This window comes from Ovis canadensis, chromosome 9 (assembly GCF_042477335.2).
Source record: "Ovis canadensis isolate MfBH-ARS-UI-01 breed Bighorn chromosome 9, ARS-UI_OviCan_v2, whole genome shotgun sequence".
NCBI classification, from domain to species: domain Eukaryota; kingdom Metazoa; phylum Chordata; class Mammalia; order Artiodactyla; family Bovidae; genus Ovis; species Ovis canadensis.
In genome coordinates, this window is record NC_091253.1 from 92,429,594 (window position 1) to 92,447,881 (window position 18,288).

General features: G+C 38.9%; 1 protein-coding gene across 1 annotated transcript in view; it reads right to left on the bottom strand.

The window, feature by feature from the left end:
* INTS8 (integrator complex subunit 8) overlaps positions 1-16,932 on the bottom strand; it is a 47,297-nt gene extending 30,365 nt beyond the window's left edge. Inside the window, exons 1-10 of the mRNA XM_069600584.1 lie at positions 16,647-16,932; positions 14,179-14,353; positions 12,409-12,549; positions 12,031-12,102; positions 11,263-11,314; positions 10,021-10,203; positions 6,647-6,754; positions 4,990-5,145; positions 1,791-1,891; positions 1,201-1,342 (exon numbers count right to left, since the gene is read on the bottom strand). Of these exons, the coding sequence (XP_069456685.1) occupies positions 1,201-1,342; positions 1,791-1,891; positions 4,990-5,145; positions 6,647-6,754; positions 10,021-10,203; positions 11,263-11,314; positions 12,031-12,102; positions 12,409-12,549; positions 14,179-14,353; positions 16,647-16,776 (1,260 nt within the window). The 5' untranslated portion in view covers positions 16,777-16,932. The remainder of the gene's footprint in view (positions 1-1,200; positions 1,343-1,790; positions 1,892-4,989; positions 5,146-6,646; positions 6,755-10,020; positions 10,204-11,262; positions 11,315-12,030; positions 12,103-12,408; positions 12,550-14,178; positions 14,354-16,646) is intronic.
* Between the last annotated feature and the right edge of the window lie 1,356 nt (positions 16,933-18,288).

The window sequence follows — 18,288 nt, forward strand, 5'->3', positions numbered from 1 at the left end:
AGAAGCCCTGCAATGCAGGGCTAGAACTGCACTGAACAGTTGAACTGCAACGAACACACTGTAATCAAGAGTAGACCCCACAGGCCGCAAGCAGAGAAAGCCCACTCAGCAACAAAGACCCGATGCAGCCAACAAATAAGGAAGTAAAATCACCTCAACGAGATACCATTATACAATGACCCAGACAGGAAATCTGACAGTGAGATCCTGATCAACCAAAACGCTCATACATGTAGTGGCAGAAACACTTTGAAACTTTATGGAAAAACTGCAGATATACTTTCTCCAGGAATGTAACAGATAACTGGTATGTGGGTGCACCAGGATGTAAGCACAAGAATGTTCAAGCAGCAGAATAACCCCAACCTGTAAATAACACAAGTGTCCATAATCATAATAAATAAATTGTGGCATGGTTATATAATGTTGTAACATCTTACAGCAATGGGGAAAAAAAACTGTATCTGCATACAACTTGAAAAAACATCTCACAGATATGTTCCCTGAAAGACAACTTGTTCTGTATGATTTCATTTATGTGGAGGTCAACACAGGCAAATTTAAGAATATTCTTTAACGGTACATACAAAGGGGATACAACTGTAATGAGAAACAAGGAAATAATGATCACAAAAAAGCAGGGTGGTAATTTCCTCAAGGAGGAGCAGAGAGGGTGTGGGAAGACACATTAAGGACTTTAAGAGCACTGGCAGTATCGTATTTTTGGAACAAAATGGTATTATCTGTAGTCAATGCACTTCTCTCAAGGTCTGTTACATTAAGACTATTAGAGAGAGAGAGGGGTCCAGTAGAAACACAAATCATGGAGCTCACATGAGAGGCAAGAGGTATGATCTGAGCGTTTTTAGTGAGCAGGTGACTGAAATTTTGGAAGAGAATATAAGTGTGAAGAATAAAAGAAGCTGAGTGAGCCAAGGACAAAACTTTAGTAAAGAAAAACATTAGAGGGAGATCAAAGGAGAAGTCAATGGAGGACTAAGGAAAACCCGGTGATGGCGGAGAAGCAGAAGCGAGCTCCAGCAGCAGACACGGTGGGCAAGCGCGCTCTGTCGGCCGTGCCGCCTGAGCCGGAGAGGCGAGACGGACGAGGACAGTGAAGAGGGCTCCAGATGCGGCAGCTGGGAGGCCACTGGAAAACTCAAAGCAAAATTATAAACCAAAGGGGGAAAAACGTCTCACCTCAAGCAGAAAGTCTATTTTCTCTTTATTAGGTCTAAGAAACAGCTGGTTAAATTGAACACTAATTGTTCTACCTTCTAATACATCACGGACTGTGTTACAGGCACAGACTTTAAAACAGATTTCATCCAGGGTTTCATTTCTGTCAAATACAAAAGTAGATACACTCATTTATTTTTTAATAGAAAGGCATATAGTATAAAACTAAAATCACAAGAATGGGCCATTTATTCTTGAGAGGTAAGATTTTTACAATATTCAGGCACATTAGTAATTACCTAAGTCAATGGGAGAAAAAAATAAACAGGAAAGTTTTAAATTTACCAAGGGATAATTTAGGTATACAGATTAATCTGAATCAAACCAACAGAATCAAACTCTGCTGTCTAAATTTTTTTACCCAAGCATTTTTAAAAAAAGAATTAGATGAAAATTAAAGTGGCTCCTCTAACCATGTTAACTCTCTGTACAGTAAAAATAAAGTGAAAGCATTGTGACAGACATACAAGTAATCTGGAGGGACATTATTGATAAATCGGAAATGCACACTTACTCTTACATAAAAATCAAAAAGTAATTCACTTACTCACCCCTGTTGAGCTTTCTGAAAGAGTTCCCTTAGGACCGACTGCCGGAACTGGATAGGTAAACTGAAGGTTAAGTTGTCTTCAACAAAGATCTTTATTACCTCCTGGAACATAGACAAAAAACTGAAACTATTTCAAAAATCTTGACAGTCTCTTAAAAAAAAGAAGTTTTTTAAATAAAATTTTAAGTCTTTCTGAAATAGAAGAAAATCATTAAAATATCTTGCTAGGAAAATCTCTTCCTAAAATTTTAAAATTACATTAAGGGTAAAAATAGCACCCCCCTCAGTTCAATTCAGTGGCTCAAGTCATGTCCTACTCTTTGTGACCCCATGGACTGCAGCATGCCAGGCCTCCCTGTCCATCACCAACTCCTGGAGCTTGCTCAAATTCATGTCCATTAAGTCGGTGATGCCATCCAACCTGTGTTGACCATCCAACCAATCTGTTGACCCCTTCTCTTCCCGCCCTCAATCTTTCCCAGCATGAGAGGGTCTTTTAACTGTCCAATGAGTCAGTTCTTCGCATCAGGTGGCCAAAGGACTGGAGTTTCAGCTTCAGCATCAGTTCTTCCAATGAATATTAAGGGTTGATTTCCTTTAGGATTGACAGGTTTAATCTCCTTGCAGTCCAAGGGACTCTCAAGAATCTTCTCCAACACCACAGTTCAAAAGCATCAGCTTTCTTTATGGTCCAACTCTCACATGCATACATGACTAAGTGAGGAGCAGTGTCCCCACAAAAGACTGAGCTAGACTTGCCTGTGAGTGTCCAGGAGTCTCTGGTGGGTCAGCAGTCTGGCTTCAGGCCAAACAGGGAGGGGACACAGCCCCGCCCATCAACAGAAAAGTGGATTAAAGATTTACTAAGCATGACCCCGCCCATCAGAACAAGACCCAGTTTCCCCCCTAGTCAGTCTCTCCCATCAGGAAGCTTCCATAAGCCTCTTATCCTTATTCATCAAAGGGCAGACAGAATGAAAACCACAATCACAGAAAACTAACCAAACTGATCACATGGACCACAGCCTTGTCTAACTCAGCGAAACTATGGATCATGCCGTGTAGAGCCATCCAAGACGGACGGGTCATGGTGGAGAGTTCTGACAAAACGTGGTCCCCTGGGGAAGGGAATGGCAAACCACTTCAGTATTTTTGCCTTGAGAACCCCATGGACAGTATGAAATGGCAAAAACACCCCACTACCCTTCTTTAAAATTGGAGATCATGGGCCAAAAGTGAAAAGTGAGAAAAGAATCATTAAGTAGTAATTCAGCTATGTTATTAGAGACTTTTAAAACTCTTCTCCTCCACTTTAAACATGATTTCATACAACAAACTTTTTAAAACGCTAAAACAGAAATATTTCAGCTAAAAAACAGTGTGCTAAGAAACTGGTCTAATCAAGTTAAATGGTTTAAAATTAGTGAACTGTATGAAATTTATCATTCTAATAAATGATATTATCATAGTCTTTTTATAGTCTTTTTTCTCAGTTGTTTATCAGCTCTTTATCAAGCAATGGAAGAAAGTAGGGGTGACAATGCGGGGATTTCTGGAAATAGCTAAATCGGCTCTACAACAAGAGCACTGACAAAAATGGTTTCAAAATCACAGAGCAACCACTATTTCACTTCCATAGCAAAACATGAGCTACATGGGAGCAAGCAAGTCACTTCCCAAATGTTAGAACACCAATTTGTTACAGCTGTCCCATAACTCATCAGCTACAGAGAATCCTATCCCCTCGCCCCCCAAAAAGCTAAATATGATTTCTAAGACACTCCTGCATATATAGCTAAAGTGACAAAATTCGAGTGTTGCAACAAAACCGCTCTTTCCCCTCTCCTAGCGATCCTTACACTACCTCCTGAGCTGTACATATGGCCCTTTATTACATTGATGGCAACATGCGGGCTTCCCTGATGGCTCAGCTGGTAAAGAATCCACCTGCAATGCAGGAGACCTGGGTTCAGTCTCTGGGTTGGGAAGATCCCCTGGATAAGGGCACAGCAAGCTACTCCAGTATCCTTGCCTGGAGAATCCCCATGGACAGAAGAGCCTGGCGGCCTACAGTCCATGGAGTCGCAAAGAGTCAGACACAACTGAGCGACTGAGCATGGCACACGTGGTAACATGTGCCAATCTGTAACTGACATTCTTGCCTGCACGGGTCTTTCTATGCCAGGGACCATCTTAAAGATTCTACATCTTATCATAATTGATTACCACTCCCCATAAGCCTGTATTAGGGATATGTAACTGAAAGATCTCTTGTGTTTGATAACTTCATTTATAGCTGAAATCCACCTTCAAGAAAGTTTACTTTTCTTCCCTAGGGCAAATCAGAATTGGCAAAAAAAAAAGGGCCAGAGGGCAGGGGAGGGAGCACTGTCTCCTCTCTTCTATTTTCTCTGAAGAAAAAAAAAACCCCAAAACTCTAGTTGAGAAAAATGAACTAAAAACCTAGGCTAAAAGTCCACTGTGGAGACACAAAACTAAAGGTATATTATAGCACTGTCATTTCATAATGTTTTGAATTTAATAAGATGAAGGCACTGTTCACTTTCTAGAATGAAGGCTTTTTTTAAAAGTACAAATTCTAACTCCCAGTGATTTTCATTACAAAGCTGCAGATATATATTCAGAGGGGGCAACAAAAAAATCTCAACAGACTAATTTAAGCTCTTTTCATGAGTAAAACTGAGATGACAACCAGCGTCCCTGGAAAAGTGGGCTATGTAACAGACTATCCAAACCGACCAAAACTGCTCTGCTCACCCTCTCCTTCAGTCTTACTGTTTGCAGCAGCTAATAAGGTCAGGCTGAAAGACCGTACTTTCAGATCTTTAGCCTCCATAAAACCAAAAGTTCTCTACCTGTAATTTTAAAAGTTATAAGTTCTGCCTACAGAGTTTCTTACAGAATGTACTTAAAATGGGCAAATTTTATACCTTCAAGACAGGGTAATTGTCAGTAATATGAGTCAACATCTATCCAGTGCTCTGCCTTAAGAGTTTATAAACTATAACTTTTCATTTGATTCTCATAAAAAGCTTAATTATTACAACTATTTTATAGGCCAATCTGTTTGACTTGCCCCAAATGGCACAACTGTAAATGGTGATGTCATGATTTGAACTCTGCTGTCTGGATTACAGGGCTTTCCAATGACACTACTGTATCCCCATCATACATCTTACCTGATAGTTGCCAGATCTCAAACAAATATGGACCTGACTATATGGAGTCAATTGCTGAGATGTACTATCAGAAGACGGTACGAGAACATCACATGCTTGACAATAGCCAGCTAACCGCTTCTCATCTATGGTACAATGAAGAGATAATGAACCTATCTGTAAAGTAAGAGGTATATATCATTATCCATCAGTGTAATAGAAACAATAGTCTAGCACCCATTTACTGCATTTTAACAGTATAAAAAAACGCCAATGGAAAATAGGAACCATAAAAAATGAAAAAGTTAAAGGTTTAGAGCAGGGGTCAGCAAACTATTGCTCACAGATCAAAACCAGCCCATGTCCTGTTTTTATAGATTCCATGACCTAAGAATAATCCTTAGTGTCGTAAAGGGAGGAAAAAACAACAACAACAACAACAAATTAGACGATGCCACAGAAACTGTATATGGCCCACAAAGCCTAAAATATTTATTATTTAGCCCTTTACAAAAAAGTATGGTGACTTCTGGTTTAGAGTTTTCAGGCCAACATAAAAAGGTAGACATTATTATCACTCTCTGTAGGTATAACAACAATTAAGATACTAACAAAGAATGAAAACTGTTAAAAAAAAAAAAGATTAAAATACTTTAAAATATTGATACATATACTTGGCAGAGATTTAAAGGGGGACAACGAAGAAAACTTAATCTTCACTCAACCAGAAAAAATATTTCCACCAAAACAGAAAAAAAATTTAAGACATACTTTTTTAAAAAATTAAAGTTTTAAATTACTATATCCCAAATGCCATAAAATTAGAAATCTGATGAGTTCCCCAGGCAAACTAAAATGAGAATTCCCAATAAAAGACATCTCTAGTGCATTTATTCAGTGTTTCTGGTGAAGAAAGGAAAGATTGAAGTGGGAATTTTTCTGGCCACCAGGCATATAAAAACCTAGTTATATACTTTAAAATTCAATTGTGTGAATCATGAAAAGAAAAATGTAAACAATAAACACATGAAAATCTTTGCCCTGCTAGGAATTAAGGAAACACAAATTTTTAAAAGATATTCTAGATAAATATCAAATTAGCAATTAAAAAAACTTCACTGCTAATAGCAGAGCCCTCGGAAATCAATTTGTACCCAGATATGTACCTAGAAATCAATTTGTATATTACATCATTTAAAAAAATTAATGACCACTGACATTGTAATTCTACTTGCAGGAATTTAACTCTATCTAATGTCCAAACAAAAATTTATGCTTGGAGATATAAATTTTGCAACTTTATAATTAATAAGAACAGCAAACTATCTAAATGCTCAACCATTAGGAAGATAAAATCACAGCACATCTATATATAACAGAATAGGATAGATATATTTAAAATATCTATTCTAACATTTTAGCAAGATACAAAATAGCATGAGCTTAACTGTATAAAAACATAAAGAACAAAAACTGTTAAAAAAAAAAAGCTAAAACTGCAAAAGGGATTATTTCCAGGCAGTAGTACTACAGATTTTTTAAAATATTTCCATTAGTTTTTTGAACTATCAAATTTACTACAATGAACAGTTTTTTAATCATCAAAAAAATGAAAGCCAAAAAATATACAGATGTTTTAAAGGACTGAAAATCACGTGACTGTTATGACTGTATTTACCTCTGCAATTAGTTCTTTGGTTCTAAAAAATTTTTCTCTGGCATTTTCATAGACAGCTGGATTTGTAGAGCCTTGCTGGAAGTATGCTGCACCCAAATCATAACACACCTAAAATGGTAATGAATACCAATTTGCTCAGTGATTTTTCATGAACTTAAGAGCTGGCAAAACTCAAAATCACCTTTATCTCAGCAACATAGTTACACACATAGCAAAAAAGAAAAAAAAAAACATTTCAATGAGCAGTAAAACAGTTAACGTTCTTAGTCACAAGCAACAGAAATCAACTCTGACTGACTTAAGAGGACTTACTGTTAAGACCTCAGGTGGCCTACAGAATTATTGGGAAAGCCAAAGAATCAGGCCTGGAAAACAAACGGGGGATGGGAGGCAAGCAGCCAGAACAAGAGCTGCAACTGATGCAGTGAAACACTGCGCAGCCATCTCAACAGCCAACGCCACAGATCCTGGCAACTGCAGCCAGCAGGACCAGACACTGAAAGCAGCAGCTCCGCTCCTGCCGGGACTGCCAGGAACTAGACCTACCTGTCACTGCTGGAGTCACTCACCATCACAATGGATGCTCCATCATCCCACTTTGCTGACTCACTAGCAAACTCCTGCGTGTGTCCTAAGTCGCTTCAGTAGTGTCTGACTCCTTGCGACCCCATGGACTGAAGCCCACCAGGCTCCTCTGTCCCTGGAATTCTCCAGGCAAGAGTACTAGAGTGGGTGGCCATGCCCTTCTCCAGGGGATCTTCCCAACCCAGGTATCAAATTCACATCTCCTGTGGCTTCCGCATTTGCAGGCAGATTCTTGACTGCTGAGCCACCAGGCGAGCCCAGCTAGCTCTTAATTCAGTCTAAATGTCTCTGTCACACCTCCACCAGGATAAGGCTAGAGAACACGAATATTTGGAGTTGTCAGTTTTATTACAGGAAACAGGGTCTCCCTCCCATCAAGACTCAGAAGGTAGGGGATTCTTCTAACAATGAAAAAGGGGACAGCCACAGGGGTGTCTCCAAAAGGGTAGGAGGGGCAAATGTGTACTATCAAAGAACTGGCCAGAATAAAATACTGAAAAATCTGAACGAATGAGTATAAAATGATAGCTCATTTCCAGTTGTCTAACAGAATCTGTACATTCTTCCAGGAGCATTCTTAAACAGACACCTAGATTTACCTAATGCAGAATTCAAAGACTAAGTTGAACTTGGCCATTTTATGAACAAGAATACTAAGGCCCAGGAAGCGACATTTCTACTTGAAAGCATATAAACAAGCACTGGCAGAGTCCAGACTTGAAGCCAGACCCTTAGGTTCCTAATATTCTATCACAAATTTACTCCTCACAAGGCTGACTGCTCTGTCTTCTCGATCTGACTTTTTAAAAAAGCCTTCAACTTATTCCCCCGAGGAGGAGAAAGTTCAAACCCCACGGGCTGACTTTAAAGGATCTCAGAATCTGGACTACCTTCTCTCTCCAAACCTCTCTATTCTTCTCTATTTCTAACACACCAGTCTTCTCAACTCCCCATTCACATCAGATGTAGAAATAAATTTCATTCCACATCATTTATTTCCATTTGCACCAAACCAACCTGAGCCAACAGATACTCATTCCTCTTTCAAATCCCTAAGGTGTAAGTCTCCGATACTCCTGACCAAACTACTCTTCACTGATACGGACTATAGATACTATTCTGTCCTGTTCAACAAATCAAGATTAATTCTTCCTCAGCCTCTAGAATACTGCTTTACACTATTTAGTCCATACTTAATGTTAGGCAGATTTTCATTCTAAAGTGCTTCCTTCCATCTAGGGTAAAGGAGTGCTAAGGTTTATTTTATTTTTTTTGCTAAAGTTTAAAATAAAGTATGTGTATTGTAAAGATTTATATACACACAAGCACACCTATATATGCGCACATATTATAGATACATATTCCCCTTTCCAGGCCAAGACAGAGTTGTTGTTGCTGTACAGTTGCTCAGTCGTATCCAACTCTTTCGCAACCCCATGGGCTGCAGCCCACCAAGCTCCTCTGTCCATGGGATTCTCAGGCAAGAACACTGGAGGGGGTTGCCATTTCCTTCTCCAGCAGATCTTCCTGACCCAGAGACCGAACCTGCGTCTTCTGCACTGGCAGACAGATTCTTTACTGCTGAGCCACTGGGGAGCCCTTGAAGTGGTTACCAACTGCAGTGCCTCATGACTCCTACTCGATGAGACTCCATCTCAGCAAGTCTTGAGAAGGGATTATCTTTAACTCCAGAACCAGCTAATCTGAAAAGGTACCTCTCAACCCTTTTAAAGTCAGAGGTATTTCTGCTCTTTCAAGATTGGGAAATAGTGATAAAAGAAGTCATGCCAGACATCCCTGGTGGCCCAGTGGTTAAGAACCTGTCTGCCAATGCAGGGAATGTGGGTTGGATCCCTGGTTCAGGAAGATTCCACACACCTTGGAGCAACTAAGCCCATGCACCACAACTACTGAGCCTGTGCTCTAGAGGCTATGAGCCGCAACTACTCAAGCCCAAGTGCCCGTGCTCCACGAGAAGAGAAGCCACCGTAAGTAGAGAGTGGCCTCCATTCGGCATAACTAGAGAAGGCCCACAAGCAGCTACAATGAACCAGCGCAGCCAAAAAGATCAACTTTTAAAAATGTTACGCCAGTTCACACAATGAAGAAAATATAGAACATGAAAGGCTCTATCGTAGTGGCCCTCCACAGGCAATCATTAATTCTTTTAAAATTTCTATTCTACTCAAGATTCTGTGCTAGAAAGTACGGAAGATGCAAAATACAAATATATTTTTAAAAAGAGAGAGAGACCTCAAAGAGTTTACAATCAAGCAGGGAAAAAGAAGCTATCAACACATAAAATATCTAACAACAAAAAACAACTGAAAGCAGCAAAGGAACTAGGGTACAGAGTTACGGAGCGCAGGCAGCCTTAAGATCCTTGAAAAACTGGGTATTTCTCTAGGAGCCTACATTTTTCAAGATCTAGCGCAATATCAGTTTTGTTCTGTTTTCTCGGTCTGATTAGATTTCTTATAATGTGAATGAACTGTTAAGTCAGTTCATTCATATTATTACTCCCTGCATTGTCAGTCTCTCAAATATAACGAGGAAACTAGTTTGAAAACAAAAGATCGTATGAAATTTTCCTTCCATTTCTTTCAGAAAATTTTCAAGGGAGGTCTTATAAAATTCACAATTAACTATAATGCAAAGTTTTAATAAACATCGGAAGTAAAATCAAAGGGACAAGGGCAGAAATAAGCTCTAATTAAAAATACAAGGATGATTTTATGTAAGATTTTCCAAAAATTTGCCATGCATTGATTAAACACTGAAATAAATACCTGGCACTGCATCTCCTCGGTTTTGATTTTCAGTCCAGCAGTGGAACTCTCAGTTTCTCCATTTACCATGCCTGGCTCCACGGCCAGTAAGTCCAGTGTTCTCATTGTGTGGACATAAAGATCCTTGTTTAACTTAAGGGCTGCCTCTAGTACCAGGATAGAATCAGAAGCTTGTTCTTTTAGCTACAAAAGTTCAATAAGCAAATTTTTAAAATACAAAAATGGCAATACTGGACTATATCAACCAAAAAATATTTATAGGATACTTAGCAGCTTAATGTACTAGTCTATTTTTAAAATGCATCTAACGTAGCAAGAGTGAAATTATATTTGTGAAAATTATCTTAAGATTTTAAAATTCACAAGGTTCCTATTGTGAAATTGAAAACACAAACTGGAAGATTGACATCTTTTATATAAAAGTTACCGATGAAAAATGTTTAAGATTTGCACCGTTCCATTGATGTATTCAAGAAATGTTTTGTATGCTTTGACGTGCCAGTCATTTTTACTAGGCATTAGATAATAATAATAAAATGACACTTTTTTTGCTTCCACATTCAAAATACATTATCTGTTGTATATAGATACAGATGGTTACCTTCCTTCTCCTTTCTAGCCTCTGCACTTTGGGTGGTATCTCTGATATATTGTAGATTAAATAAAGAATTAAAGAGATCATTTTTAAATTATGGTTTCTACTTTTATGTTGACCAAAGCAATTTAAAAAGTAACTGTATTTTTCTGAATGTAAAAGTAGTTTAGGGAATTTCTGGCAGTCCAATAGTTAGCACTTGGCACTTTCACTGCAGCGGCCTGGATTTAATCTGATTGGGAAACTGAGATCCCAAACGCCACACAGCATGGCCAAAAAAAGAGTAAAAATAAACTAATATTTGTAAAAATCATTTTTAAAATAAAAGTAATTTTAAGATACATGTTTACTACAGAATTTTGGGAGGATATAAAAGACTATAAAGAAAACACCTATAAGAGTGACTTCTCACATCTGCTAAAGCACTATGAAATATCTGACAACAAAACTAGCGGCCAAGTACTCTCATCAACATTAAAAAGTGTCAATTTAGAGTATTATCAAATTATGTTCTAACAAAGTCTAAATGTTAACACATCTAAAGCAAGCCAACTCTTAATATATATAAGATTAGAAGAAGCATATACACATGCTCTAAATATAATACATCCCAGAAAGGTTACGGTGTAACCGATACCAATACTCACCACTTTCAAAATATTTTCCGTTAGTTCTTTCTCCTGTTGCATCTGATTCATACTAAAAGAGAAATGATAGAAGAGTACCAAATATTACTTGAAAGACTGAAAATTCAAAACTTAAAGATCATTCTTGACAGTGAGATTGAATTTAAATAAATAAAAATGCTTTTAATGCTATTTCTTTTCATGCTTCAAAAGTAAACTCAATTATGATGATGTTCCTTTATTTACCATTATTTTTTCATTTGCTTTGCATTTAAAAAAAAAACTCAGTTTAAAAATAAAACTTTCTGGCAGCAAAAGCTTATTTACATCAAGTTAGAAACTTGATGTACACTCTAGCTCCAAATTTGGGTAACTTACTACTACTTGGAATTTAAGAACTAGGTTTAAAACTCCAGACCTGATCAAACTATTGTACTTAACTTTTGCACTCTAAATTAAAATTTCCCACATACAGAACAAACATATCTTTTTCATGTAAATTTAATTAAATGAAAACAATCTTAATTCCTGAAAGCAGGTCAGCTAACATTAAGATGAAAGGCACAGTTTACAAAGTGCTCCCCTCCTTTTTCAGAGCTCTCTACTCTAGTTATCCAAAGCCCTGTCTGATTCTCTCACCCTTCTAACCCCTCCAAAACTACCTGCATGCAGGCCTTCTGCCCTGATTTCTGCTTTTTTCCTTCTGTACCAAGAGTTCTTAAAAACTTGCAGAAAAAGAAAAAAACTGACAAAAAAGTGCCAAGTAAGGGTCTTTATTGGCCAACTTACACACTTAACTGAGGAGGTCCAGGTTTTGCCTGTTTAACAGGAAAACTACTTTGAACAATTGTCCTAATTGCCCTTTAAAAAAAAGAGACAAAAACAAAATTTAATACATTATAAATGTCACTTCAAGTATTTTTGTAGTACTTCCTAGAAGACTTATAAACTATCCAAAATTCTGACATACAATAAAAACTTTATAAGTCATCCACTTCTCTATCAGAAAGCTTTTCATCTATGTAGTCATAATCTTCTCCACCATCAGATTCACTATTCCCAAGATCCTCTGAGAGATCCCTGGAATGACTTAGAAGCACATCCCTCAAGTTATAATGCAATTAAAGAAAGGCTGCCCAGCACATTTTAGGTTCATGAAACATTTACCATCTATTGTAGAGAAGTATGGCCATGGCGGTGGTTGGAGGTAAAGTGGCCAGATCCATATCTATGTGCTTTGTCCCGGGAGGAACTTTACTGATGCACAGCAGTTCATTCAACAACATATTCAATACTGGAACAGACAAACTTAAAAAGGAAGAATCAAAAGACACATAAGTTGTGCAAGGACGCAATGCACAATTCAGTACTTTGCTAAAAATAATTATATTGTTTTAGTAATAAATCCACAGGGCCATTCTATTACCCTGTCTCAACAACGTAAATGAAAATTTACCAAAAGAACTTTTAAGCTTTTCTTATGAAAACAATTTAAATAAATACAAAAGTACACAGAATAATATAATACACACCAATGTGCCCATCATCCAGCTTCAACAACTAGCAACTGATGGCCAATCTTGTTTCATCTCTACTCTCACACACTTCCCTCCTTTCCATATTACTGTAAAGCAAATTCCCAATAGTAAATCATTTCTTCCCAAGTATTTCAGAACATATCTCCGAAAAATTACCGACTAACATAATGACAGTATAAATTTCACACCTAATAAATTATTGTTTATCATTAAATATCCAGTCAAGTGCTCAATTTTCCAACTCTATCATATACATCATACTGTTTTGCACACATTGCTGTCTGGTGATAAGCCTTGAGTCTATTAACAGATAAGCTCCTCCTTAAAGAACAAACCTTTTTTTCAATCCTAATAATGCTGGAAAATATATGGTGAAAAAAGTGTTCAAATACTACTAGTGCGAGTATAAACGATAACTCTCTGGAAATCAATCCAGTATATGCATAATGAGCTTTAACAATGTTTACACCACTTGACCTGGCAATTTAACAATCTATACTAAAGACGCAACTCGAAATTCATATAAAGCTTATGGACAAAGACATTTTAAAGCTCTATGATTCATAAAAGTGAAAAACTAGAGAAAAACTAAAAAACTGTCAATAGAGGAACAATTAATAAATTATCTATACAATGGATAATCTCCAAAAACCAAACTGGGGAAATGCTCATGATATCCTGCTATATGAAATAACCAAAAATCAAAACAGTATACAGGTATGTTCACAACTTTGTTTAAAAATATATGGAGGAAAACAACAAAAATTACACAAAAATGTTAAAAACACTTCTTTCCCCTCCCCTATTATTTCTTATTTTCTGAATTTCTCCAAATATTCTATAAAGTATTTCTCTATAAATTGTGAGAAGGGGGTAAAAACAAATCATTATATAACAATGCACTTGAAATATTTATTTATAAACAAATAACCACTGATTCTAGTAAGATAGTTTAAAAGTTTAAGAGACAGTGACTGATTTATGACCGGTAAAATTAAATGAATTATTCAACAAAGATAATATGTACCATAATAGTACATACGATTCACTAATTTTTATTTTCTTTAGGTATGTAAAAGTAAAATGAAGATTTAAAACTGTTTAGGCGTGGATATTCTCTACTTATCACGTCAAAAAAAGAATAATAACAAACGGGCTCATTATTGGTAACACCAAGTTTATACTTTAAAAGGTGATTTAAATTCATTCAACAGTCAAATATTTTCTTATACTGTTTGAAAAATACTTCTATATTTTACCAAGAATTCATAGAAAAATAGTTTTCACTTTAAAGACCCATATTACAAGAACACATACTGAAATAAACCAAAATATCTTAACAGTTCTCAAAATAAATTCATTTAAATCTTTTTTTAAAATTCATTTAAATCTTGTATACCTTTTCTCTAATATGTCTAAGTCCCATTTCAAATGTGCAGCAACTTTAAGAGCAAGTAGCTTTAAAACACGATTTCTCTTGTTATCAGGTGGAGGTTGAACTTGGTTTTGCTCATTAACTGAAGGTTTGGAAGCCTGTTCCAAAAACTGGACTATAAGCTGAACTGGTGCAGGATCTAGGATTTAAAAGAAAGCAATTCTTGAACTTAAGGTCTAATTACAAAGATGCAAAAGGATTCACCCTATTGTTTTCTGGCCACAAAAGGAATCCAAATAGGCCAACAGGCACATGAAAAGATACTCTGTATCACTATTTGAGAAAGACAAATCAAACTACACAGAGGAATCAATCAACTCACAATGGTGAGAATGGCCACCGTCTAAAAGTCTACAAATATGAAAAAAACAGAGGTTAGTTTAAAAAATTAATTAATTTTTAATAATTATTGGAATGGAAATAACTTTTAATAGAAAATAACTTTAATTAATATCCAGCAATCTCACTCCTGGGCATATGTCCAGAAAAGATGAAAACTCTAATTTAAAAAGATACATCACACCAGTGTTCACAGTGGTACTACTCACAATAGCCAATACACTGAAGAAACCTAATGTCCACTGGCAGATGAATGGATAAAGAATGCTCAGTACATACACACAGTGAAATAATACTTGGCCATAAAAATGAATGAGATTATACCATTTGCAGCAACGTGGATGGATCTAGAGATCATCATACTAAGTAAAGTAAGTCAGTGAAACACAAATGTCATATGACATCACTTTTATGTGGAATCAAAAAAAAAATACAAATGAACTTACTTACAAAATAGAAATGAGTCAGAAAGAAAACAAATTTATGGTTACCAAAGGGGCTGGGGGACAGGCATAAATCAGGAACTTGGGACTAACAGATACACACGAATATACATAAGGCAGACAACAAGGACCTACTATATAGCACAGGAAACTATATTCAATATTAATATATCAAAACTACATAGCACAGGGAACTATACTCGATATTGAACTATACTCCAATAGGTTATTTTAATAACCTGTGACAACCCACTCCAGTATTCTTGCCTGGAGAATCCCATGGACAGAGGAGCCTGGTAGGCTATAGTTCATGGGGTCGCAAGAATCAGACATGACTGAGCAAATAAGCACATAAACAATGGAAAACAATCTCAAAAGGAACAGGTGTCTACATATAACTGAATCACTGCACTGTACACCTAAAACATTACAAATCAACTATTCTTCATTTTTGAAAGTTAAGGGATAAAAAAGGGGACCCAAACAGTTGTGTAGTTACAATGACTAAGGATTATAATTCCCAAGAAGTGTGCCTGGCTATTAAAACGAAAGATCAGGAAGGATGTAAGAAGGAAAGATAACAGATTTTTGCAGACAAAAGCACTTTAGACCACAGAACATAATGGTTACAGATTTCAGTGCAGCAAACAACAATTGTCAATTAGGGGAAAGAAATACCATGTTTAAAATTACTGCTTTAACGCTTAATTAGTGGGACTTGCATCAAGTTACCTCTCTGCACCTGTTCCTGTCAATGCAAAATAGAGGATCACCTACCTCACAGGATTATCATGAAGACGGAATTAAACGAGAATGCAGCTACGAAGCACAGAGCCTGGCACCCAGAAACACTCAACAAACGTTCATCAAAAGCACTGAATTAAAAGCACGTTAATACAACATAGTGGTAAAACCGCCCACGTGAAGTACACCAACTTCTCGCACAGGAGTCTCCACCAGTTCGGGCCAGTGGATTAGACTTAACAAGCCACATCTGGATTCGAACTCTTGTCAGCAATTTATCACCCAAGGAACTTACCTTTTCAGCCATCACCTCTTTCCAGAAAGACCTGTTATTTCCCACCATCCCTAAACAGCACTCCTGAACTGCGGTATCAATCATGAACATCATTATACAATAACCATCTTGCAACTGTGACAGCATTTTCTGCTTTCAGAAGTTTTCGCTTTGATTTACAGCCCAACTTTGGAATAATTGAGTCAGCAGAATCCGTTCGTTCAGGAATAAAACAGTTAAAATAGGGACCTAACATAGTTATTCAACGTCAGGACCAGCCTCTGAACAGCCGATGTCTCCGCAGACCGCACCCCCCGCCCAAACTGTCCGGGGTTCAGCCCCAGGGGAGGGCTGAGGCCCCAACCCGAGTTACGGTCACAAGGCCACCTGAGAGGCGACAAGACGGCAAACACGAAAAGGTGGCGGGCGCGGGAGGGCCTCTGTTTCCCGCTTTTCTTAGGCCTCCCGGAGCGGCGCCCCGCGCGGGCAGTTTTGATGCCCAGTCAGAGACCGGGCGGCGCCACAGCTCGGCCCCGAGGCCCGCCTCCCCGGGTCGTTGGGTCGCGGCAGAGGAAGGCGCGGGGCGCCGGGAGCCCCGAGGGCAGTCCTCGGGCCGCAGGGGCCGCGCTTACCCGGGCAGGGCTTGCGCAGGTGTTTCTCCAACAGCGACTCCTGCAGCAGAAACTCGAACCAGGAGGTCTGCGGCGGGGTGCAGGGCCGGCTGGAGGTGGCCGCCTCCCGGTCCGCCGCCTCCGCGCTCATCCTGCCCCCGCCGCCGCTACCCCCAGGGGCGCTTCCCGGCTCCAACCTGACGCTCGGACGCGGGCCCCGGGGGGCCTCTGACGTGCAGAACCGCCCGGAAACGAGAAGGCACGCGGAACGTCCCGGAAAGCCACACAAACCAAAATGGCGGCCTGACCCCCAGCCGAGGCTGGGAGTCCTGGTTCCGCCCCCACCCCACCCCCGCCGCGCCTGCAGACCAATCGTTATTCGAGTTGGAGAAGGAAGGAGGGCGGGGCCGATGTCCAGGCCACGCCTTCTCCCAGTTACCCTGGGAGACGGCTTGCGAGAGAGCTGCGTCACTCAGCTGGCTTGCCCTGTTCCCCGGCGGTTTCTTGGTCAGCCGACAGAGCACCCTCATCGGCAGGCCCCAGAGTCTTCGGAAACGTTAGTGAACGCTACAGGTTCAGACTGTGATTAGGCAAATCTGTTTTTGTTTATTTCAATTTTCCGACTTCCATTTCTGAGATTTCAGTTCAGTCGCTCAGTCGTGTCCGACTCTGTGCGACCCCATGGCCTCTCTGTCCATCACCAACTCCTGGAGTTTACTCAAACTCATGTGCATGGAGTCGATGAGGCCATCCAACCATCTCATCCTCTGTCATCCCCTTCTCCTCCTGCCCCCAATCCCTCCCAGCATCAGGATCTTTTCAAATGAGTCAGTTCTTCGCATCAGGTGGACAAAGTTTTGGAGCTTCAGCTTCATCAGTCCTTCCAATGAATATTCAGGACGAATTTCCTTTACGATGGGCTCGTTGGGTCTCCTTGCAGTCCAAGGGACTCTCAAGAGCCTTCTGCAACACCACAGTTCAAAAGCATCAAGTCTTCGGCGATCAGTTTTCTTTATACTCCAACTCTCACGTCCATACATGACTACTGGAAAAACCATAGCCTTGACTAGATGGACCTTTGTTGGCAAAGTAATGTCTTTGCTTTTTAATATGCTGTCTAGGTTGGTCATAACTTTTCTTCCAAGGAACAAGCATCCTTTAATTTCATGGCTGCAGTCACCATCTGCAGTGATTTTGGAGCCCCCCAAAAATAAAGTCAGTCACTGTTTCCACTGTTTCCCCATCTATTTCCCATGAAGTGATGGAACCAGATGCCATGATCTTAGTTTTATGAATGTTGAGCTTTAAGCCAACTTTTTCACTCTCCTCTTTCATTTTCATCAAGAAGCTCTTTAGTTCTTAACATTCTGCCATAAGGGTGGTGTCATCTGCATATCTAAGGTTATTGTTATTTCTCCCAGCAATCTTGATTCCAGCTTGTGCTTCATCCAGCCCAGCGTTTCTCATGATGTACTCTACATATAAGTTAAATAAGCACGGTGACAATATAAAGCCTTAACGTACTCCTTTTCCTATTTGGAATCAGTCCGTTGTTCCATGTCCAGTTCTAACTGTTGCTTCCTGACCTACATACAGATTTCTCAAGAGGCAGGTCAGGTGGTCTGGTATTCCCATCTCTTTCAGAATTTTCCACAGTTTATTG